Source organism: Pieris rapae, chromosome 10 (assembly GCF_905147795.1).
Source record: "Pieris rapae chromosome 10, ilPieRapa1.1, whole genome shotgun sequence".
NCBI classification, from domain to species: domain Eukaryota; kingdom Metazoa; phylum Arthropoda; class Insecta; order Lepidoptera; family Pieridae; genus Pieris; species Pieris rapae.
The window spans coordinates 8,318,615-8,344,122 of NC_059518.1; the positions used below are offsets into that span (position 1 = coordinate 8,318,615).

At 32.2% G+C, this 25,508-nt stretch overlaps 1 protein-coding gene across 1 annotated transcript in view; it reads right to left on the bottom strand.

Moving 5' to 3' along the window:
* Positions 1-1,004: 1,004 nt before the first annotated feature.
* LOC110994010 overlaps positions 1,005-25,508 on the bottom strand; it is a 57,562-nt gene continuing 33,058 nt past the window's right edge. Inside the window, exon 2 of the mRNA XM_022260476.2 lies at positions 1,005-2,685. Within this exon, the coding sequence (XP_022116168.2) occupies positions 1,346-2,685 (1,340 nt within the window). The 3' untranslated portion in view covers positions 1,005-1,345. The remainder of the gene's footprint in view (positions 2,686-25,508) is intronic.

Below are 25,508 nucleotides of genomic sequence, written 5' to 3' on the forward strand. Positions count from 1 at the left end.
AGAATAAAGAAAGGAAGAAGTCGAGGAAAAAAGATGATTCTTGGGTCGGAAAGGTCATTTCGCGTCAGTTGTACTAGAAAATGGAAGGACAGTTACCTACTGCAAACTGGTATGTAAATTGCTGTTTGCCTATTGTCAAGGAAAAAGTTCGACAGCAGCGCCCTCGAAGCAGGATCCTCCTTCGCCATGATAATGCTTCGGTGCACTCCGTAAATCGGATTGTTCAATATTTGACAATGGCAGGTGTCGAGATAATGAGTCATCCGCCATATGGTTCCATCGAATGCGACGATGTGTAGAGAGGAACGGAGATTACTTCGAAAAACAATAAAAGTATTGGCAATTTTCTACATTAAGCCGTTTTTCATTTTGTAAACATTTTCAGTGTTGCCTAACAAAAATATAAGGAAAACTACATTCATATTTGATTTTTACTTTACTCATATTTATGCTTTATCTTGAATCTTATCTACCTTATCCTATGAGCACTTAGGTTTCGTAAATTTAAGAGTTGGGATTAATTCTGATAAGATTTCAAACACCTTTGCTGGAATTCCAATCAGCGTCTTTCATTATTTTAAAACTAATAGCAAGCGGTCCATTTCCACGGTCCACCCCTATCTATAAGGCGATCCAACTCTCCAAATCAAAATTTTTATTGTTTCGCCGATAATTAAAACATAGTTATACGGGATGTTTATAAGCGAGTAAGCCAGGTAGTTATTATTTCTGAACAGTCAAATGTATGATAGAAAGAAACGCTATATTTTGTGTCAAGGATCTTTATTGACTCTTAGGAATCAACGGCTAAGGATTGATACTTTAAGGAATAATTTCCCCATAGTTTATATGTGTCGCAAGTAAAGCTGCTATGACAACTCATGGCATATTAATAGTATTAAGTTACATAACATATATAATAAAATTCTAAATAATTTAAATCAAAATAACATTTTTCAATCGTGTACCCGTATGTACCCCAAATGAAACAATATATATTTTTGATATTTATTTTTATAGTAATTTCGTCTACAAACGGGTGAATGACAGTTACAGTATACATGGAATGTGTAAGTATCAAGTAACCGTGACGATGTGACAAGAATACTTACAATAATTGATTTGAGATGTTACTACATTCACGTTAAATACGTTAAATAGATTATTACTGCGGTCATATGATATAGAATAAAATAATATAGATTCTCCAATGTATCGACTTAAATGTTCTATAACTGTATATACACAAAATTTCTGTAAAACAATTTGCTTTTATTTACACAAATATTTATCTATTCACACTATTTTTACTATCTTACCGGTGCATTATGTCGCCTCACATAAATTAAACCATTATAGTATTACCAATAATGCTATCTTTATCAAGCAGCTCAGAATAACCCGATTCGTCGCTGCACGCGCTGTCGTTGTCACCGACAGTTTTAAAAACATCAGTCTCGGTGCTCGAGTGCAAACTCTCCACGTCAGTTAGATTATCCAGTAGGGATTCAAATTTACCATCAAGATTACTATTAGGAGGCGGGTACGTCGAACGTCGTCGAAAACCATTGTTTTCACCAATCGGTATGTGGTTTACCTCATCAGAGGCTAGACTTAATTCATTTGCATCGTCTATTCCATGTATTGTGTTTGAGTAGCTTCTGCTACTCTTTCGCGTGGACTCGTAAATTTCCCTGCAAAAAGCCGAAGCTCTCTCCTCGTCACTATCATCCTTATGCTCTTCTGGGAATTGAGGGAGGGAGATGGGCTCAGCATCAGATGAAGTGACGGTGCTAGCTGTCTCACATCCCGAAGAAACTGACCCATCGTCGCTATCCGTGACGAGGTAGTTACTTTGTGACATTAACTCTTTTCTTTCGCTTGTCGTAGTCATTTCTCTGATTTCTACAATCGCATCTAATTTATCGCTATCATTTTCATCTTTTTCTTCCACATCAGTTTTAAGTTTACTTTCTTGCACAAGTAAAGTTACTATATCTTCAGTAGCGCCATTAGATCCTTCAGATTCAGATCGAATCCTTTTGATAACATTTTCTGGACACGACATTTTTCTTGGCGATTTAATATCTGATCGCCGCCTGTCTAATGTTTGAGTATCATAAAAGTTAGATACATCCTTTTTACTACTTATTTCAGCTTCCTCTTCATCTTCTTCGGAACAGAGTTCTTCGATAGCACCAAGTTTAGGAGCAGATTTAGATCTTTCTAAGGGCGGCCTATAATTAAGCGCGCCAACACTGAGTAGTATTTTTCTGCGAGGCATGCTGGGATTATCGTAGACGCTGTTAGCAAGACTTAGCCTAGCGTTTTGTTTAGAAATTCGATCTTTCTTAAATTCGACTAGTGCCTGTTTTAACTTAATTTGTAATTCTTCTGTTATTTTCTTTGAAATGGATTCTTTGGTGCAAAGTACGGCGTGGCATCGTAGCTCGTGTTTAAGTTTTTTACCTTCATGTCGGTAGACCCAACAGAAGAGCTTAGGGTAATGTGGAGGGCTCGTGCAATAGGTAATGCGGTGGGACCAATACTCTGTGAGGCCGTGTTCTTTGGTGATGCCTTTCAGGCCGGAGTTGGTGACTGAGAGTTTCATGACTACGTCCGGTTTTGTAGATTGCTGGTAATTGCGCCACAACGTCGCAAGCGGCTTCTCTATGCAACCTTCACCTGAAAGAGAAAGAAAAAAAATTAATCTATAAGCTTTTACTACGTCAATAGTAGCTTCTAACAGTATTGTAATTATTGATATAACTTATATAGAAATGTATTCATTTCCTGTAATATTTATTAAAGGCCAAATATCTGGTCGAATAACAAATTAGATGGTAGTGTTTAGGCACGTATTTAGGGCGATTGACGTGGGTCGTTCCGCTTACGTGAATGTCATGTCGGTAACTGAATGATATCGATTCAATCTACTGACTCTCATTGGTAATGTCGAGGTGAGCCAGGCATACTTTTCTGTGTATGGTACCCGTATGACATTGTCTTTTAAATTCTTAGTCGATTACGATCTCAATAGAGTTTTTTGTAGCCGACGTGTTTGTTTCGACGTGCGACAAAAAATTTGAATACATTGATCATTTTTTTTATATTGTTCTGCAAAGTTGTATTGAATTGGTTTTGTTTTTATAGTTTAATATAACAGTTAATTTCAATATACAAACAATATAAGCTAAAGCATGTCAAAAGTATCCTTGAAGAGGTCAGCAACCCGTGACCCCTGCCACCCTAAGATTACATTTCACCTCTTCCGGCGAAGCATGAACCGTGAACGCCTGCGTCATCCGAAGACTTATTTTAAACCTAAACTATGTACATTGTTTTCTTGAAGCTTTCAAAAATTTCTTTTTTTTTTAACATAGGAAGGATTTCTCATGATTAACTCAGAAATCAACGCTAAATGTTACGTCAATTACCAAACGATTTGACAGGTTCAATTTCAAGGTATCCTTTCCATTCAGAAATCGTAGTTTTTTTTATTGATAACGATAGCAGACGTATTTGCTTTGTGATTTGATAAAGACGTACATTATCATAATTATTTTGCAAATGCGCCAGGAATTGTCACTTCTATCTTTATGTAAATAGAAGTATTTATTTATTATGATTGATCATAAGATTTGTAAATCTGTGTGTGTTAAAAACATATATGATGCTAGCGAGGCGTGCTAAATCAAAAATATGCCAGCAAATCCTCACATGAATTCCAGGTTTCGCATAAACTAAATAATTAATTTAGTGATTTATAGCTTTAACACCAAAGATTGTCATTAGGCGTGTATCTTTTATTAACAAATGAAGTGAATTAATTACCTCATTTACTTTCGAGTGTATCCAGCAATCGTGGTCATGGCAGAAGTTTTACTTTAATGTGTAGTACTCGTACTTAAACCAGAGACAATTTTATTTTATAACTTCTATCAAACGAATCGTGCGTAACAAAAACAGCTCTCCAATCGTTATGAAACAATTCGCAGCTGCTTCAATTGGGCTCAATTTAGTTTATTTTTAATTTAGGTACAAATATTATTTCCTAAATTAAAGATAATCATTTATTCACGTAACAGATATCACTTTCAGATATTTGTATATAATATAATCAAACAAAATGTTTACAATAAAACTTATTTAACTTGTTGTTTCATTTAAATTAAATACTTTGCTGCTAAAGACGTAAAAGTTTAAAAATAAAAAGACGAAAGATTTTTTTTTAAACTAAACTGGTTTGGATTTCGAATCACAATTCTGAGTATAGGAATCATTTCATTAAAATTTAAAAAAAATTATCGCTACTTTAGCTTCGTACCAATTTGTTTTAAAGCAGCGGTTTTTAATTTATATTTAACGTATTACAGTTTCACTGTTTAACATGAAAAAAGAAGTCGTCAAAATATAAGGTTTCCAACCTGAAACAATTGAAATTAAATACGTATTCTTCATTTAAAATTATCCTTACATTACTCATTGCCATAGACCGCATGTGCCCTTTTTAAATCAAAATTTCTAGTTGCATGATTACAAAACATGGGTTTGATAAATTTTAGTTAGGATGGGATGTTATGAAACCACATCTAGCAAAAGAACCAAGATCAAAAAATACGTTATAATTTTTACAGACATAAGAATTGAGAATTAATTGCCAAGTCCTTCGAGAGAGTAAGGATCCCTAAATAACCCGATTGACAGGCGTCATTTATTTATTTTATACAGTATAATCCAGGAAACTGTATGGGTTTGGCGTCAGATTGCATCTGTTTCTTTGATTTTAATTTTATAGACGGTTTCCTGACCATGTTTCATTTTTCCGCACAAAAAGTTCAAACTATAAACTTTCTATTTCTGTTCTGACTCTCATCAGATCAGATCAGAGATGAGACTTGAAGCCAATATTCCAACAATGCTCTTTTTATATAACTTCATTTAATATCTGTCAAATTTATCTCCTGTGGTCTTCCTACCGGAAGCGGTCAGCGCTCGGCACATTACATAACAGTTACATCACATGTAATAACTTATGTAAAGTAACGGTCAGAGCCTGTCCAATGACTGATGACTCTTTGAGACGGTTGTGTCTAGCTGTTCCGGTGAGATGTCCTACTTGTTTTCTTTTCCTATATCTATGTATTTGAAATTATTAAACAAAATTGGATCATAACTGAATAAGTTAATGCGAAAAATGGCAAAACGAACCGTTAATTTAAATAATGTAAAGTTGAATGAACAAATATTCCCACGGTAGAAATCGGCTATAGCATTTCAAACGGTTAAGAGGTAACATTTGATAATTTGAGATTAAATTAAACAGGGTTTCAATTATTTAGTAAACGTAACAGTATTCTAAATTATAGTATCGTAAAATATTATAAGGATATTTTACAAACACGGAACATATCACAGTCCCATACTGAATACAAAATTTGAATTTAGATACGCACACAGATCCATTCACATACTTGCATTCACACATATTAAGGTCTTACACAACTTTTGGTTAATTAGTTATGCTAAGTTCATTAAAAAAAATGTTATAGCCACGCTCCATGTACTATATTGTATTGTAATATAGTTACCCAAAAATCAAAGGTCCCTAGTGTGGGGCTAGTCCCCAGATATTTTGTCCAGATGTTTGATAAAAAACAAAACATCACAAAAAGAAAAATATATAATTACGGAATACTTTCACTTCGTATCGTAGATGTGTTATGTCATATTTAGTTTTTATAAGGATAACGTAATTACCTGAGAACGTTTTAACATTGTAATTGGTTCTTTGTAATCGTCTTGTTTGTCGTCGTCTTATTGACTTTTGTTTAGAAAAACAACTGTTTATTGTGAACTCTTATTTCAAGAAAAACACCAAAAATAAATGGACATGGTTATCACCAGATACTCGAACCGCTAATGAAATAGACTTTTTTATTATTAAAAGACCCTATCATCATACCGTCGAAAATATAGATATAATTAATACCACCCACCCAACAGACCACCGTATGGTTCGGGCAACAGTGAAAATTTCAGCAAAAATTAAAAGTAGAAAACAATTTAAAGGCAGACAATCAGGACTGAACCCACTAGAACAAGAAACACTTAAGAATATTTTTTCGGTTCAACACATTGAAAAATCTAAGAATATACAAGAACAATATAATAATATTATACATCGAATTAAAACCAGTGTCGAAAAGTTACCAACAATACCAGGGATAAAGAGAAATAACTATATTATAACTGAAAAAATAAGAGATATGATAAGTGAAAGAACTGAACTAAAAAATAAACCTACCAAATCAGAAAGTGAAAAGAAGCGTCTTAAGCATCTGTATGGAAAAATTAGAAAAAATATAAAAAAAAATAAAGAATATTATCAACTCAAAATATTAGAAGAAGAAATAGATAAAAATCTGTCAGTTAAACGAGGAAACAAACGCATAAATAATACGAAACAATGGGTACAAACACTAAAAAGTCGTACAAACGCAACAATAACAAACAGAGATAATATACTAAATATAGCCACTAATTTCTACAAAGAACTGTACAGTTTGCAAAATCAACCACTAGATATTAGTAATAATGGTATATTAGAAAGTTATAAAAATGAAGAGACCCCTTTGCTACTGGAAAGTGAAATCAGGCATGCCATTATGAAACTTAAATCTGCAAAAAGCCCTGGAGATGATAACATAACTAATGATATACTTAAAGCAATAGTAGAACCTCTAACATCACCTCTCACGGAACTACTCAATGAAATTTTAAAACAAGAAAAAATACCTAAACAGTGGGAAACATCTGTAATAACATTACTATATAAAAAGGGAGACCCAATGAACATCAATAACTACCGACCAATAAGTTTATTGCAATCCACTTACAAACTTTTTACAAATATCATCCTTACCAGAATGAAGATGGAGCTAGAGTTCCAACAACCAAGAGAGCAAGCTGGTTTTAGAAGTAAATATTCAACTCTAGATCATATATTCACACTTAGACAAGTCATTGAAAAATACATGGAGTACAAAAAGACAGTATATATAGCCTATGTGGACTACTCCAAAGCCTTTGACACAATCTTACATAACAAACTCTGGTTAGCTTTACGAGAACAAGGAATACAAAATAAATATGTTAACTTATTAGAAAAGATATACCAAAGAAGTAAAGCCACAGTGAAGTTGGAGAAGAAAGGTAACATGTTTCCACTGAAAAGGGGTGTTCGGCAGGGCGATCCCGTGTCGCCAAACTTATTCATCGCACTTCTGGAATTTATCTTCAGAAAGCTGGATTGGTCAGGGTTAGGAGTAAATATCAATGGCGAAAATTTAAGCCATCTTCGGTTCGCAGATGATATTGTTCTAATAACTGAAAGGCATGAAGACTTACAATACATGCTGCGTACCCTAGAAGACATAAGTAAAGAGTGTGGGCTGGAAATGAACCCTGAAAAAACATGTATAATGACAAATGGCATAAAATATTGTATAACCGTCAACAATAGAAATATAGAATACGTCGACCAGTATGTCTACCTTGGCCAAAATATTTCGTTTAAAAGCCATTATATAGAGGAGGTAGAGAGAAGAATTAAAAAAGCCTGGATTTCATATTGGTCACACAAGCATATTTTTAAGTCTCAAATGAGTCTATCACTGAAGAAAAAAGTGATGGACTCAGTTGTGACACCTACACTGTTGTACGGCTGCCAATCATGGCCTATCACAGTTGAATTAATAAAGAAAATTCAAATATTTCAACGATCAGCCGAAAGGAGCATGTTAGGCTTAAGTCTCAGAAACAGGGTAAAGAGTACAGCGATACGACAAAGAACAAAAATTATAGACGCGGCAAAAATGGTGTGCCGCCTGAAATGGCGTTGGGCAGGGCACACAGCAAGAACAAGTGACAACAGATGGAGCGAGAGAGTGCTGCACTGGTACCCGCGCGGCACGAGCCGGCCGCAGGGGCGCCCACGCCGACGCTGGGCAGATGACATCATCGCAGTCGCCGGGGTTACCTGGCCGCGCCTGGCCCGCGACAGACGCGAGTGGAACCGGAAGGAGGAGGCCTATGTCCAACGGTGGACAAACCAAAACTTAAGTGAATGACGTTTTATTGTCCCCTAATTTTAAAGTTTTTTGGAAATAAAGGCTATTATTATTATTATTATTATTATTATTATTAATCGTCTTGTTTTATCAAGTTTAGGAATTAATTACTTAATTCTGTTTAGTCATCTCTCAATTTATACACTAGACTAGCGTACAATACGCTGCCAGTTATTCCTAAATTAACTAAATGTACAAGGAAATATATGAATCGATATGTTTTCCTTCAGATATAAGGATCGGGTCGGCTATACTTAGAAACATCACATTTCTAAAGGCATGTAATGCAATCTGTGTTCGCAATTACCAGGGCCTAAATAAAGCTAAAAATTTAAATACTAATAAGAAAATCGTCTTAAATCAATATTTATTTAATGATAGTAGACGTATTCAAATAAATATTGAAATATTTGCAGAGCAACAAATATTTTTTTTTAACTAACCTACATTAAATTGAAATTTTCGCGCTAAGTGAATGTAATTCTTTGAGACACAAAGTATCCTTAAAAGGAAATATGTACATTGAATCTAAATATGTACAAAATTTAGGGATAATTACGTGACTTATATCTGCTCTTAGCTTACAATAACATCTGGAATATGTATTTTTTTTAAAGAATTCTATAAATTTAAGTGTTATGTTACCGCTAGTGGAGTATGAAGAAAATCGCATACAAACTAGCATGCGTCAAGCTATCGGCAGAACTAGGACGTAAAGATAAAGATTCTGTAATCAAACGAATTTTATGTTTACGTGCAAAGTATAACGTTAACGAGTAAGCATGCTAACGGGTCGTGATAATGCAAGACTGAAGCAAGGAAATGAGCGGAAAAAAGGCGTACAGTCAGCCACACTTAAAACAAACGGCATATATTTTTAACAACCATCGTTAAGATACCGCCCCGCCACCCATACACATTACTAACAGTATGCAAATGCGTTGCCAGCAGAGGAAGAAATTGGTTCAAACTTTTTTTGAACTAGCGTTACTATTAGTTATGGTCGTTGTGAAGGTAAAAAGAAGGAATGTATTTCTGTACGAGCCAAGGCTGTACACTTTGCTTACATAGGCTTAATTAGTGTTGTACGGGGCGCGATTACCTGAATCGTCGGTGTTACGCCCCGAGAGTATAGCCACACTCTTAACCATTTTATTTCCTAGCATATCAAGTCATTATTGTCAATACAAATTTATATTATCTCTGCAGCTCTGCAGCGCTTCATTTTTTTGTTTCAAAACTTTTTAAAGCATGTTAAAAAAGTGCGTGTTAAAAGGACCAAGGAACCGCACAATATCTATTACTAAATCTACTACTACTACGATACTTAATATTAATTGAAAATTGAATTGTAGTAAACTTCTTCGAAATACTAATGTGCCTATCTTCATATGTTACATTGCATGTAATTTATAATATTCAATAAAATCAATGGGATATAGATAGCATCTGAATTAATTTGGAATCGCGTAAGAAGTACGAACGTCGTAACAGATTTTTTGCTTAACGTAACCTAAATTTAAATATAAGTTTGGTATTATTGAGTAATTATCGGCAGTTCGCCGCAGACATTTTCTCTGCGAGTGCTATATCCAACTGGTTTAGGGTGTTTATGAGGTTGCTTCACTCCTACAGCGGATGTTTACAGCGGCACGCATCGATTGCTTTTTCGCAACAATTCGAAAGCGGTGCCAGTTGGCAGTCAAAAGGTTTTGCAACAAAAAAATGAAGCGCTGCAGAGCTGCAGAGATAATATAAATTTGTGTTTTGAATAAATTATTGCCACACATTAATTGACATTGCAAAATAATTTTATTTAAATAAGTATCTCAAATATAGAATGAGGATCGCAATTGGCCCAAGTGGGTTATTGGACACCTAAAGGGCGAAAAACCGGTGTGTAAGTAGGTAAGCTTTCACTGAACTGTCAATACTGCCACGCAATAAACATCGCGTATATAAACGAGTTGATTGTAATTTTAAGGTATTTTTATCGATATTAAACACGAATATACAATTGATTCTTTGTAAGCAATCTAAAGCAACGTTGCATGGACAGAAATTTATCATTTTAAAATTTACATACATAGTTTATCCAAAAGTAAAAAGAAACTACCACCAGATTTGACCTAATTTAAATTATTTATAGTACAAAATAAAAATCAGAGTCAAAATAGATGTCAGGTCATTGTTAGACCTCGAGTCGATGACCGCATAGCTACGCATTAGGACGCCATTATTCATTCCATTCATATTATTCATTCATTCATTATTATAATTTCTTTATTACGTCTTATTAAACATCATTTAATAATAATTTAGGTCTGATATTCTATATGCATGTCGCGTCGTGTCCGCGTGTTTTAGGAACGCTTTTTAAATTTTTGTATCTATGTTAATTTTGACATATGTTTGCCCTAGTTTTGTGGTCCAAATAAAAAAAATGCATTCAAGGTTACAGTTTATTTTGTAACGACTGGTATAAGATATATTAATAGTATTGGTCCACTATTAACCACTTTAAGGCTAGAAACGCATTCGCGGAATGTGAAATTTTATACATTCACTCACCTATTATGTGTAAGTAAAATAAAATATCAATTCTTATAAGGTCGGCAACGCACTTGCGAGGCATCTAACACTCCCTCTCTATCACTTAACATCAGTTAAACATCCTGCCCGTTTGTAGTATAAAAAAGTTTTACCAAATTAGGTTTATGTAGAAAGGTTTTACGTAATTAAAAAGAAAAAGAAAAACAATACTTGCAGAAGTGACGCATTTCCTACAAAATAATTTCCTTAATTTCGAGCGATAGCTATAAAAACATTAATTCGAATATAAACTGAAAAATCATACTTGTACTTCCTTAAATGTAATTTTATAAGGCATTTAATAATTTATTTTATTTTATTTAGCGGGTGCTATTACTGTGCAAACTACGTATTGTATGTATATATATATATATATATAAATAATACGACAACATGAATCGTAGGTTCGATCCCTGCAACTTTGTGTCTATGTACGCACTACGCATTATTAACAATTGTAGTTGAAAACTTGATGAAAGCTAGGGCGCAATAGATTCGTCTTTAAACTTTCTATACAATAAAGATGCCGCTGAAGGCCATTTTACATATGTATAGGTGTCCACGAGATTACATTACGAAGGCAATTTCACCTAATGTGTTTACTGTTTGTCGAGACATGACAAACACGACTTCATTTGCTTACCTAATATAGCAACCTAACTTTGTATTCTACGGAATTCCATATACCTATGTAAGAAATAAGAAATATTGTTATAACGACCAGTAGATGAAAATTATACAGGGCGGTTGGGGTTTTTTGTTGAAAGAAGACTTTATTTTCTTTTTAAAAGTTAGTAATTCTGCATTCTAAGATTTTCTAAAAATTACTTGCCTCTGGGAATTAAATGTGGAATCGACTTAAATGTAAAAAAAACACTCCTACTTACATGATACCAACCGAAAGAATGGCCAAAAACGAATAACTTTTCTTAAGTTACGTAGTATTTCAATAATATTTGAAAATAATAATATAGGCTGTTTGGGATATCGCCCCGCTGTGTAACAGCGATTAACGACTACAGACGTGATATTATCTGAAATCATGAAATTTAATTTCTTGTTGAGTGTCATGACCGCTAAGTCATTGCCCGGATGAGATTAGTTATACAGACTTCATGCAGAAGATGCAGGTGAGATTGAAATTTGTATGCAGCGCAGTAGGCAAAGAAGTTTCCGATGTTAATATAACAAAAATTTACTAATGTTCTGCGACTCTATTGAAGATGTCTTACTTCTATGTTTACCTTATTATATTAAGTTGCAAAATTGAATTTGACAAATTCTGATAATTTATATAAAAAATAAAGAATTAATCAATAAACTCTCGAAAGACTCCAAATCCAAAGCGTTGGGTTCTTCATTCTTCCCCTCATAGCACGGATTGGTGAGTTTTTCAACTTTCACTTGTCACAGATTACGTACTTCTTCAGTATAGATATAGAGCAACGGCCTAGTGGTTTCAACGTGCGATCTCGTCCCTGAGGTCGTAGGATCCCCGGCTGTGCACCAATAGAATATCTGTCTATGTGCGTATTTAACAATCGCTAGTACGGAAAAAGAAAACATCGTGAGGAAACCGTCATGTCTTCGACCCAAAATTTGATGTGATCTAAGGTCCAGACGCTGTTGGTATATAAGTATATATCAAAGACATCGTCAACATTTTAATCGTTGTAGTCGTTACTATTTTATTCCTCATAACGTGTAGGAATTACGCAGTTAAAAGCATATATGACATTACTAATAAAATTTTAACGTGCACTAAAGATTTTTAGACGAATTGCTGGAAAGTATTTTCAGTTTGCTATTTTTGCCTGACTCGGTCCAAAGGTTGGGGAATTGTATCTGTTATATTTGTAAAATCTTATTCATATAAGTAACCAAGTACACTTATGAAGGTCAACAGAAATGATTCTAAATTTACATTTACTACCAGTTCGCAAGTCAAGGGCGTACAGCGGGCAAGAACCTTTGCCCGTTTTTTTTAATCGCTAAGTTTTGAGTCATACTATTTGTATGGCTGAGCGTCGATAAATATTTAAACTGGAGTAAATCATTCCCAATGATTAGAATTATTCAAATCTTCATAACATTTTACCTCCAAAGCATCACTCATTATTACATGATGAATATAAGTCATTTAAGTATTAAAAAAAGTGGTTATAATTATCATTGCTTTAGCTATTACTTTTAGAATTAGTTTAATTATAACAATCAATTGAAAAATTATAAGTTAATGAAATTATAAAATGATAAAAGAACTCATGAGGGAAATCCCTAGAACTCTAATGATTTAAATTTAAATGTATAATTAAATAACATCTTAATATTTTTTTATTTTCTTTTTTTTTATAGAACAGGTGGCAAACGGGCAGGAGGCTAAGAAGAGTCTCCGTACTAACTTAGAGGTAGGAATTCACTTCAATAATTTGTTTTGGCACAACTAATTTTGGTTGGCTGATCATCAACTTGGCTACACTCAAACAATGATCATATTATGTTAATATAATGTTTTTTTCTAAGTTTTATAATTACTCGCAAACTTCGGGCCAGAGAATATTTTAAAATAATGGCACCAATTGAAATAAGTGGTAGTGTTAATACAATTCTACATTAAATCTTATTAAGACAAAGGACCGTTGCCAATAAAGACGCATTATCTTGTTACTTGCTCATTTAATGCACTTTTTAACACATTATAGTCAATTGCCTCGTACGAACGGTTAATAAATTCTAGTTAGGGCCGTCAATTCTAGCTGCCTTTAACCTACAAATTAGAATACAAAAAGCTATTTTGTCCTTACAAAGGTATACAATGACATATAAATAACATACAAATGACATACAAAGCTATTGTCGAAATACTATCAAAGTAACGCCGCAGACGGAAGATGCAAAAGTGAAACTTGTTTTTTTATAATTTTATTGTTTTTGTTCAAGATTTTATAAGGATAAGCACATAATGAGTAATTGATACCAAATATGACAAACAGGACGACCAAGACCGCCAAATATGGCAGTGCCGACGATACAGTAACGACATACACCGATCACTAATTGCTACAGACTGAATTGCTGAATTAAACTTAATTCAAAGCCATTAAGTTGCATAGGGAGGTATAAGTATTCGAAGCACATATACGAGGGGAGATCAAGGCAAATTGCAAGTGCAAATTGTGAGTTGATAAAAGGAAGGAAATCGCAATATATATCTAATAAATAACTACACACAAATCAGTGGTATAATGGAAACGTCGATGTCCGTCGTACTGAATGAGTGTTTTTTTAGGAAGTTTTTGCCTCGCACCACCACTATGTGGAACCTGTACATTAAAGTATTTCAAGAAAAGAGTGAATCAAATTTTTAAAAGCCGGCAATGCACTTGCCAGCCAAATAGCCATCTGGCAATGTGTCTATGGGCGGCGGTATGACTTAACATCACATAAGCCTTCTGCTCGTTTGCCCCTGTTACATAAAAAAAGGAACAAACAAAAGCTTTCGTATGAACTTCAGAATTTTATTTTAGTTATAAAAAAACATATATCATTAAAACAAGCGTCATATTAGGCAACATTTGTTTCGATTTCGTGGTAATATTTACCACAAAATGAATCAAGTCAATTATGATACCATAAATCTTCATCACATTAATTTATTAGGGAAAACATCGCATACATTTAGGCGGAACTAAGGTCATTCCCATTTGGCGCCTAAATAATTCAATATAATAATAAATTCTAATAATAAAGCTTTTTGCTTTGTTACCATATTTTTAAGCCAAATGAGGAAAACGTCTAGATGATAACTTTATGTTCACACGTATTACACGCTATATAAGCTTAGCTTACCTGAGAAGAACGAAACATAATTATTCATCGTTTCAATTTAATATTTGTATACGGCTTAAAGATAACGATACTATGTTTAAGTATACTTTTCACAAGCTTGAAAAATAATTATACCATAATAGCTAATAAAAATCCTTGGTACGACGTAACCTTTCAATAAAAGGAAACAAAAAACGACAGTTTATTTTTCTCATAATTAACACATTAGTTTATCACGTTGATGTCATAGTTATCACACCCCGAAAATTGGCTAGACATGTTATTAAACAACCCGTGAATATCGTATTAAACTTTTAACAAGTAAACCTTATCAATAATATAAATAAAACCTTGAATACAGGTATGAAATATTAAAATTTAACAGATAATATAAGCTATACCTTGTCATCTCTATAAGGCCGTAAATCTCTATATAAAGCATATAACTACAACTAGAACGTAAAGTTGGGTTGTTGATTTTTAAAACAAATTTCTTTGTATAAGCACGATTAAAATTAAAACCTGAATTAAGCAAACAAAATGTTACCAAATTAGGATTCATAAACAGCAGATTCAAGAGGTTAACGTCCAAGGAGCGATAAGACGCGCGCCAATTCTGTGGTACTTATTTCAAAAAAGGTTTTATTATCTGTGGCAGCGCGACGCCCGGCTTACGTGATAACTTAACTTGATAAGAAAACTTGGTTTTATGTTTGGCGCCGCGATTTTTAAGTTATTAACTGATACTAAAGGTTTGCTAAATAAAAAAGCACATAACTAAACATTGAAATACTTAATAATTATCAATGAAAATTTTCAGTTATTTTTTTACATTATGTAACAATCTCATTTATTACACCTAGTCATCGTACTATAATATCTTTGGTTGAATAAATAAATATTTAATATATTTTAAGAAAAAGCAGCAGTATCAAACTATGTACCTACTACATATTTACCATACAACGTCATAGACTATTTGGTGATCGATATTTACATAAAATAAATTTGCAAAAGCGTGTATATATATCAAAGACCAAAGATCGCCCAGGTTATTATTCATTCAAATTCATAGTCTAAATATGTTAATTAATTCTAAATACAGAATTTACATAATTGTTCCGTAAGTGACGTATGACATAATTGATAAGTCAATAGAGGTTTTTAGTCTATGGCATCAGTTATACGCCAAAATATAATAAGTTCCTTTTAATAAAAAAATAAACCGCAGTATTAAATAATAATATTTTTTATTTATTTAGATAAAGTAACCTAACAGCTTACTTAATATATATTATAATACAATACAAAAGAATAAAATTAAAAAACTGAAATTTGACATTTAAAAGCAACAAATAATACTAAGAATTTAAAACTACAACTTAAAAAAACTACTACTTAACAAAAGTCAGAGTCTTCCCGCTTCTTCAAGTACTTCTTGACATCACTCTTTTTGTGGTGAAAAAAGATCAATGTCCTGACAAAGGTTGTCATAGTTTGATAAAACCCGAAACATTGGCGAATTACGTAGGTAATTCGACTTCGTTCGAGGCACACTGAACAATTTCGAGTATCTTGTCGCATACGCAGGAGCGATTTTAAATTAAATTAACGATAGCAAATAGGGGCTATCTATCCGCCTATTAAGAATAAAAATAATAAGTCTTGCTTTGGCTTTGTTATTGTTATAATGAATTGTATAAAGTGCCTAACTTTTAAAGTCCTTCTCATCCTATTTGTTACAAATTCTATTTATGTAACACCTCGATTCGTATATGGACGAAGAAATGCTTGAACATATAAAACAAAAACTCTTCGATATGATAACCTCCTTAAGTTTTTTAATAACAGTGAAAAAATACTAAGTCTTGTTATGATCTTTACTAAAAATTATGCTTTTTAGTTTTTTTTAATTTTATGGCCTGGAAAACCAAGGGTTATTTTCAGTTAATAATTTGCACTTTTTTAATGCATGTAATTTCACATGTTCTTACGTTCCACTTGTTTTCTTATGTCATCCCCACAGTTTTTATATCTAAAACAAAATGCGTTAATATTTTAAATTATACAAAGGAACATGGTCTATAATACAATTTGTACTACAGATGGTTAAAAAAAGTTATTAAACGTTAACGTCATATATCATAACCATATATGAAAAGTCGATGTCACTGACCCAGTGAATCACATATTTTTATTACAATAAACTTACGTAAAGTCGTATATACACTTACATTACATTTACGTTTTATGACGGTATGCGACCCTAGACAGCAGTATAACGTAAACTGCAACGTTTCATAAGTTTAGTACAGAAATTCTTTACCTGCATCAACCTTTAAAAAAACTTAAATTTCGTTTCAAGAGCTGTCAAAACATTTTATTTAGTAAAATTGATGAAAGTAATGGCGTGGTGGAACATAATCTTAATACCAGCGAATATAACATGCTCTGTGCCTTTACCCGAACTTTTTTGTATCCTAGAATTACAAACGGAAGTAGGTATTTGTAGATTTTACTCACGTTTATAAATAGAACTTTATTAACTTGAAACTATAATTAGTGATAGCAATTCAATATTTATATATAATGCACTAAAATATTATAGAAATTTCGCGTCGCTCGGCCTTGCAAGTTTCACTTTTAATTCTTCACTATTCATATCCCAATACATACTATTATTAAAATGTTGTATGTAATTTAATCGCTTTTCGAATAGTTAACCAATAAACATCTAATTAGATATCATTAATTAGCTATAACTAGATGCAAATTGTACACGCAAATATATGATTATGCGCAAATCAATGCCTAACCTACATTTGTAAACAACGCGGCAAGTTATTTATATGCAATCGCATAATGAGCATTGCGAGTACCACGTATTGTTTACCTTCACGGTAGACTTCTGGACTGATTTCGATATCTTACAAGGGCAAACGTCAAAACATCTGTACTAATATTATGAAGAGGAAAGATTTGTATTGTTAACAGATTAAGGGCCTGTTTCACAATGTATGGATAAAGTGCCAAATAGCTATGCAACACATAAATTAATCGAAAGATAAAAGTTCCGAATAAGATACTTCGCATTTCATGACGTATAGCACTATCTGACAGTCGTGAAACGCAAAATACTGTTTATCCTACCAATAAGTAACAAATATCTTATTTGGAACTTATCCGGACAGTGTGAAACAGGCCCTAAGGGTCTATTTCACAATGTATAGATAAAGTACCAAATAGCTATGCAACACATAAATTATTCGGAAGATAAAAGTTATGAATAAGAAACTTCGCGTTTCATGACGAATGGCGCTATCAGACAGTCGTGAAACGCAACAATAGTGTTTATCCTACCAATAAGTAATAAATAATTTATTTGGAACTTATCCGGGCATTGTGAAAAAGATCCTAAATCAATAATTTCTACATTAGAATGTTATATAACATTCAAATACACAATGCCTATTCGTCTGACAGTTATAATATTTCTGTTCGTCTTGATTTTTCTTATCTTTCAAATATCAGTACACACATTTCGATATTATTTAGATATATCGCTAACAACCCTTTTTAAGTATCTGTCTCATATTTCTGTATCGCTTTCGTAAACAATTGTTTCTTCTAATAGGTAAGTAGGTGAACTTTCTTCTGTGCCTCACACACGCCGTCGACTCTTTGGGTCTTACGCATGCCGCTTTCCTCACGATATTTTCCTTCAACGTTACGAGTGAGGGTTAAAATAGTATGTTAATAATATAAAGCTCAACAATAAACGAATGCCTTTACTTATAGTGAGTGACAATCACGCGCAGGCGCGGAAGCGGTCCGGCGCCGCGTGACCACGTGACTTCCGCTTACTACCGACATGTACTACAAGGCTTCCTATGAAGCCGTAACTTCATTTTAAAGGGGAAGAATTTAAACATGATAAGTTAAGTGAAACCACTAAGCTATGGTGGCCAAATATTGATTATTTTTTGACGTGACAATTGAATTACGATTTTATTATATTTAAACTTTTAAGTATCAATAATCTTAAATTAAGGTTAAAAGTTTAACGAACTTAATTACTGCAAAGGCATACAATTGTACCCTCTGTGATAACGATTTAGAGAAAAGAAATATCAAGTAAATTAAACAAACAAATTATAAAATTATTTTTGTTTTAATAAAAATAAAAAAATATTTAAAATGCTAAAGAGGAGACAATTGTGTGTGTCTTTGAGGAAATAAAGTATTTTAAACCTTTAACCTTAATTAAAGATTAACATTAAATTGTCGATTTAAATGTATATTTTTAGATTTATTTATAAATAACGCAAAATTCATATACGCCTTTACAGGTGGTGTAAGCCGTGAGTATTTAATTTGAAAGAATCGTTACGGGAATTTAGAATTGAAAAATATAAAACCATTTTGTATTAAGCAAAATTTAATATTTGATAATATACATTGCATAATTTCTCGTCTCAACATTCGGTAAGTATTGCAACACCAAAGTGACCTTTTCATTATAAAAATATTTGCAATTTCGGATTTTAACACACTGACACCGATTTAGGCGGAAGGTGTTTGTTTGCGCAAGCAATAAATGGCACCTTCTTTGAATTTAAGTACCTACATAGGTGACCGCGCTTTCTTGTGTTATGTGGCACTAATAATATTGTTGTGGATAAACGAGATAACGGCAGATTTTATCAACGATTTATATAACGTAACGCAATTGTAACTTATTTAATTACGGCATACTATTATTATAGATTACCCTGCATACAACCTAAAAAAATTATTAAAAAATAACATACATTCTGTTAGTCGTCCCAAAGCTATCACACATATATCAGATGCAGAACTGAGGAAACGGTTAATCATATAAATCAATGACTGCCGGTGAAGTACAATTCCTGAGTTTGACATTGTATTTTACTAATTGCAATAAAGATTATTAATTTAGAAAAGATTTTCAGTTAGAAGTAAATACACAAAAACAAAATGAACAACCTGAATATAAACTATAAACTAAAATATAAATTATATTGCTATAAAGTCAAGCTAAGCATAGAATTAACTTATTAAATATTCAATTTCCAGTAAATAATTATGTACTTCAGTCAGCGAACTTCTTTACCTCGCATATCAGTTCTTTAAACATATTTTTTTGGTAATTGGGTTTAGTAAAAGCTGCTGTGTACGTTATCTTAATCAAATAAAAAATTATAAGATAGTATTACATACAAACTTCAACGCCTGCTTTAATAAAATACCAAAATCGAGTTCACTTTCTCTCTCCTTCCGAATGCAAGTGAAATTATTTACTGGTTGTTATTTTGTGTACGTTTCGCGAAACTAAACGATTTGGTTTGCAGATCTCGGAGATCGGAGACGTGACAGAAATATTCATCGTTTGTAAACATTTCCAAGAACATTTGGACAATGCCTACCTACCATATGAGAAATACAGACTGTAAATATAAAAATTGAAGCTGAAATATCTCATCGTCTACTGATGATATTATTTGATACAAAACATTTCGTTTGAACAATGTTGCCATTGTGAACAAATCCTTCAAGTTTGAATTCTAATTTTAAATAAATTAAAATAACTACGTTATTTGCATTCGTTTTTTACAAGTGTTTTGTTTAAATATAGAATGCCAAAGTCCTAATATGGAAATAATATAATATGTATATCGTCTGCATATAACTATAGGACGCGTTATAAAGAAGTTAAATGAGCGAGATAGAATATTACATGCCATTTTAATTAGTCATAGTAAATCGGTTAATAATATTGGATATATGCGAGCTTTTCCTTGTACTCTGGGTTATCAGTAACCAGTAAGCCAGTATATATATCGATGTATTCAATCAGGTCAGTTATGAATTACGAATTATTAGTGCATGACAATGTTTCGCAAAAAAACAACCGCCTTTTTTACTAAGCCAAGTTATATATAAAAAACGCGTGACAATTTTTTTATTTAAAAATGCACTCACCCAAATAAGTTTATTACAACTTTATTTCGAATTTAGAATGATTACAGTGATGTCAAACGTACCTCTGAGAAATTTAGAATGGGTCTCGTTCTGTTGATAGTATTCAGCATTCTTTGCAGATGAATGTTTTTCGTTCTGAAATTGAACTCAAATCCAAATGTATCTCAAATGTCTAGAATAAATTACATTCATTTTGTATGAAGTAATAAAGATTTGGTACATTAAATTGTCTATATTAAAATAAAAGGCCGTATACTTAAAATATTTGTTGTTTATATAACAGAAAGTAAAGTATTTAACTTGAAAAAAATGCAATTAAATCGGAAACAAATGTTAACGAATTACGAAACCGCGCGCCATTTAAGCTGCTATTAAAATTAACCTCTTGACATCTGTAGTAACCCTGCACCCAGCAATTTGTGTAATTAGCGATTGCGGGAACCTGACTCACGTCCTTCTGACAATGTTTTTGTCATAATTGCTACTACTCATCTACCCCTGCTAATTGAATAAAAATCTGACGAGCCATTTGTAAAAATAGTATATAATATACTGTTTTATTGAAAGACTGCTTTTCAAAGGATTCATTTGTTTTGTTTTGTTTGAATTTTGTTTGAGTTTTTGTATCTTATTTCTATATAATTAAAGTTAAGACACATGAATGATGGAAAATAAGGTAAATCAGGAAAATGAGAATCATCGGATTGTAAATATGTTTGTAAAAAAAATAAAACCACTTTAATAAAAAATGAGCTCATTAATTTTAAGTTGCTGTCAGCAGCAACACCGAATTTTTGGTGGACTTACTATATTAAAGTTATAGCTACATGCGCTGAACAAAACTATTTTTTTTTATCTATGAAATTATTATAAAATTTGCGTGGCAGTCCATTTGTACCATTAAACTGCTACCAATAGATGCATGAATAAATAATGAAGCAAAAGAGTAATATAATAAATTTCGGTCGATTTGCTGAATACACTGCATGCAAAAATCCTGTATCACGGAATTGTTTCTCTTTGTTCTGAAAACGCAACAAAACGTATAATCCGGGGAAATTACAAAAGGCTTTGTTTCTGTCCATTATTGCAAGGATTATATTATCGGCGTTATGTTTACAGCAACAGATGAAAGAGAGAATATGTGTTGACCGATGACAGGACTAATATTATGTAGACTAAGATCTTAATATTTGATAGATTAAAGCCGAGAGACGAGACGGCACGTAATAAAAATTACCCGTAATATCAAATTACCCGCATGCCAAAACTTAATAGGTTTTAGACATTCACCACACACAACCAATGTTTTACCAATACACGAATTAAATTTACGAATAATAGTTATATGAGCAAGATATCTTGACAAAAATTTATGGTAAAAAAAGCCGAAACCCATTAGAATTGTTAACGTGGCTGCACACGCAGTCGAGCACTCTCTTAAGCATATTATTTTACATATTTTAGCATATATGTATATTGCGTGTAGTTAGAAACTCAAAACCAGTCCTCTTATACTGTGATAGTTTATTCGTGCGATCTTTATATACAACTATATGTTTATAATATATGTAACTTTGTTAAGAACCTTTGGCTTAGGTACAATTTAAAGAAGGAGGTTTTATTTTAAGAAGTTCTTTCAACTTCCCAAAATAAAATTAAATTACGAACGAATGTTGCAGCGCAGGACAAAACTCGAAAAACAGGCTTCAAAATCTAATTCTCAAAACGGGTTGCCGTAAATTATCGTTGTGTGCAGAATTTATTGCTGTGCACTGTGTGGATGTTGAATATATCTACTTAGATATATTCAACATATAATTACTTAATTAACAAAAAAATTTTATTTTAGGAAATTTTTAGTAACTTTACGATCATGACTTACCATGAGAAAACTGGGAGAAAATTCTAGCACCCCGAGCACTCTTATAGCAGCCAAGACCATTAACAGGTGCTCTACTCTAAACTACTCATGGTAAGATGACTCATTTCTCTCAGACATCGTTATACATATATTTGAAACATTTTTCTTTACCAATTAATAAGTTTTTTAAATAAATCAAGTAAATGTGTCCGCTGTTTTAAAATATACTGATTAATTGAGGTTCGAGAATTTTCCGAGTCGTTGACCAGGAATGAAAGAGTATGTTGAATTTAAATAAAAAATATATCTGTGCACCGTATGATATATATATTTCTTTGTATCAAAATGTTGTAAAATTAATATCAAGGCTGGCAAACTTTCACATTAAAAAATACACGTTTGCTTTTATTAAAATAAACTTTATCCTTAAATATTACGAAACAACTTCAACGTTAGTGCAATTTTAAGAGACGAAATATTTTGAAGCACGTTATTGCTACAGATGTAGTTCTTAGCAAGATATTTTATGGGAGCATCTACACACAAAAAGCTGAAAAAAAAACGAATTCGAAACGTGCTATCATTGACTATTGAAAAAATCAATAGTCAATGTTAGCACTTTTTTAATAATGACAACTTTTAAATATACGCAAGTTTAAAGTTATTAAATAATCTTTTATTATGCTGTATATTAACGAATAATGCAAAAACTAAGGATATAATAACGAAATATATTTATGTCAGAGGGACATAAAATTTTGTGCATCACTCTTAATAATTTTTATAATGTACGTAAAGTCTGTAACTGCAAACAAAAATTGCAGTTTATTAGTTAAAGTAAACGTTAATCGTAGGAAAAGGCAATTAGGGATTACATTACAGTTTAACGTTTTGGATTTAACTAATAAGTTTTTTCTGGAAGATCTGCATAGGTCCCAAATCTCACACATTGTAATGCATTTTTATAATGACTAAACAAGTTTACTCCAGTTTAAACGATAACTTGGGAAGTGTGAAAACTCACTTCACAAATTTGTCGGTAGACGTGATACAAAATCAACCTTCATATACTGGACATGTTAAGCGCCTTAAAACAGCATTAATATGAAGTGCCATAGCATTGTTCAAGAGACGTGCGACGGTCACGGTCGACCGCTCACATCGTGTGAAGATGCCACTTCTATTATATACCGCTATATCAAAGATCTTAAAATTCAGGAGAAAATCTTTCAAAACCCATTCGCACCAAATAAAATGTAATAATGTATGAAACTGATATAAAGTTGAATAACATTTTTTATCGATTGTTCATTCAAGCTTGAAATAATTATATCGAGAATGCCTTGATATTTTAAATGCAGTGAAACCAGACTTTACAAACTGAGCCACCACAAAGAGTTGGTTAATTACCAATGATGGCAAACTTTGACACAAGCTTTATGTATAGTCCCTGCATTGGCTTTAAGTATAGCGATTAAAATTTCACTCTTACGTACTTCGTATACAAATTTGGTTTCTTGTCTACGGTTTCCGCTTGGCATTGAAAATCCAGCGAAATATTGCAAACACCAACTTCAAAGACAGAAAGCCATTCATTGATAGGATTATTTGGAAAAGGCTAAAGAAGGCTTTTACCCATGAATGGATTAAGATCAATGTTACTGAAGGAAGGATATCGATTTTAGAAGTAAACAAAATGCATATAACAATTCTAAGCTGAATATTTAAAATTTGTATAGATTAGAAATAAAATCTCTTTATACAAACATAGCGACAATAGATGCTGATATTTCAAGAAAGAACTCTAAACATCAACTTTTGTAAATAGGGTAAAAAGATCGCCTTAATATAGCTCCGTCAAGCTGGAACCCGCTTTAGAAAAAACTTGATTTTTCTAAATTTACTTTTACCTACAAACGATGCTAGTAAATGTAGTAAATTTTATTTTTTTGTAGTATCATTAATTGCGCCGAAAAAATAATTCATACCGCGCAAAGCAGGAAATATTACAAATAATTCGATAAAAAACTTTGAAACGGGTGCTAAATTGTTTGTAGTTTATTGTAGTGACAAAAAAAATTTTTTTTTACCCCACTTTATTAAAAACTACGGAATAGATGCTAAAATAAAGGAACTATGCAAAAAAAAGACACCGACTCAAAAACTACAAACGATGCTAGTAAATGTAGTAAACTTTATTTTTTTGTAGTATCATTAATTGCGCCGAAAAAATAATTAATACCGCGCAAAACAGGAAATATTACAAATAATTCGGTAAAAAAACTTTGAAACGGATGCTAAATTGTTTGTAGTTTATTGTAGTGACAAAAAAAATTTTTTTACCCCACTTTATTAAAAACTACGGAATAGATGCTAAAATAACGGAACTATGCAAAAAAAAAGACACCGACTCAAAAACTACAAACGATGCTAGTAAATGTAGTAAACTTTATTTTTTTGTAGTATTATTAATTGCGCCGAAAAAATAATTAATACCGCGCAAAACAGGAAATATTACAAATAATTCGATAAAAAAACTTTGAAACGGGTGCTAAATTGTTTGTAGTTTATTGTAGTGACAAAAAAAAAATTTTTTTACCCCACTTTATTAAAAACTACGGAATATATGCTAAAATAACGGAACTATGCAAAAAAAAAGACACCGACTCAAAAACTACAAACGATGCTCATAAATGTAGTATACTTTATTTTTTTGTAGTATCATTAATTGCGCCGAAAAAATAATTAATACCGCGCAAAGCAGGAAATATTACAAATAATTCGATAAAAAACTTTGAAACGGGTGCTAAATTGTTTGTAGTTTATTGTAGTGACAAAATAATTTTTTTTTTTACCCCACTTTATTAAAAACTACGGAATAGATGCTAAAATAACGGAACTATGCAAAAAAAAGACACCGACCTAAAAACTACAAACGATGCTAGTAAATGTAGTAAACTTAATTTTTTTGTAGTATCATTAATTGCGCCGAAAAAATAATTAATACCGCGCAAAACAGGAAATATTACAAATAATTCGGTAAAAAAACTTTGAAACGGATGCTAAATTGTTTGTAGTTTATTGTAGTG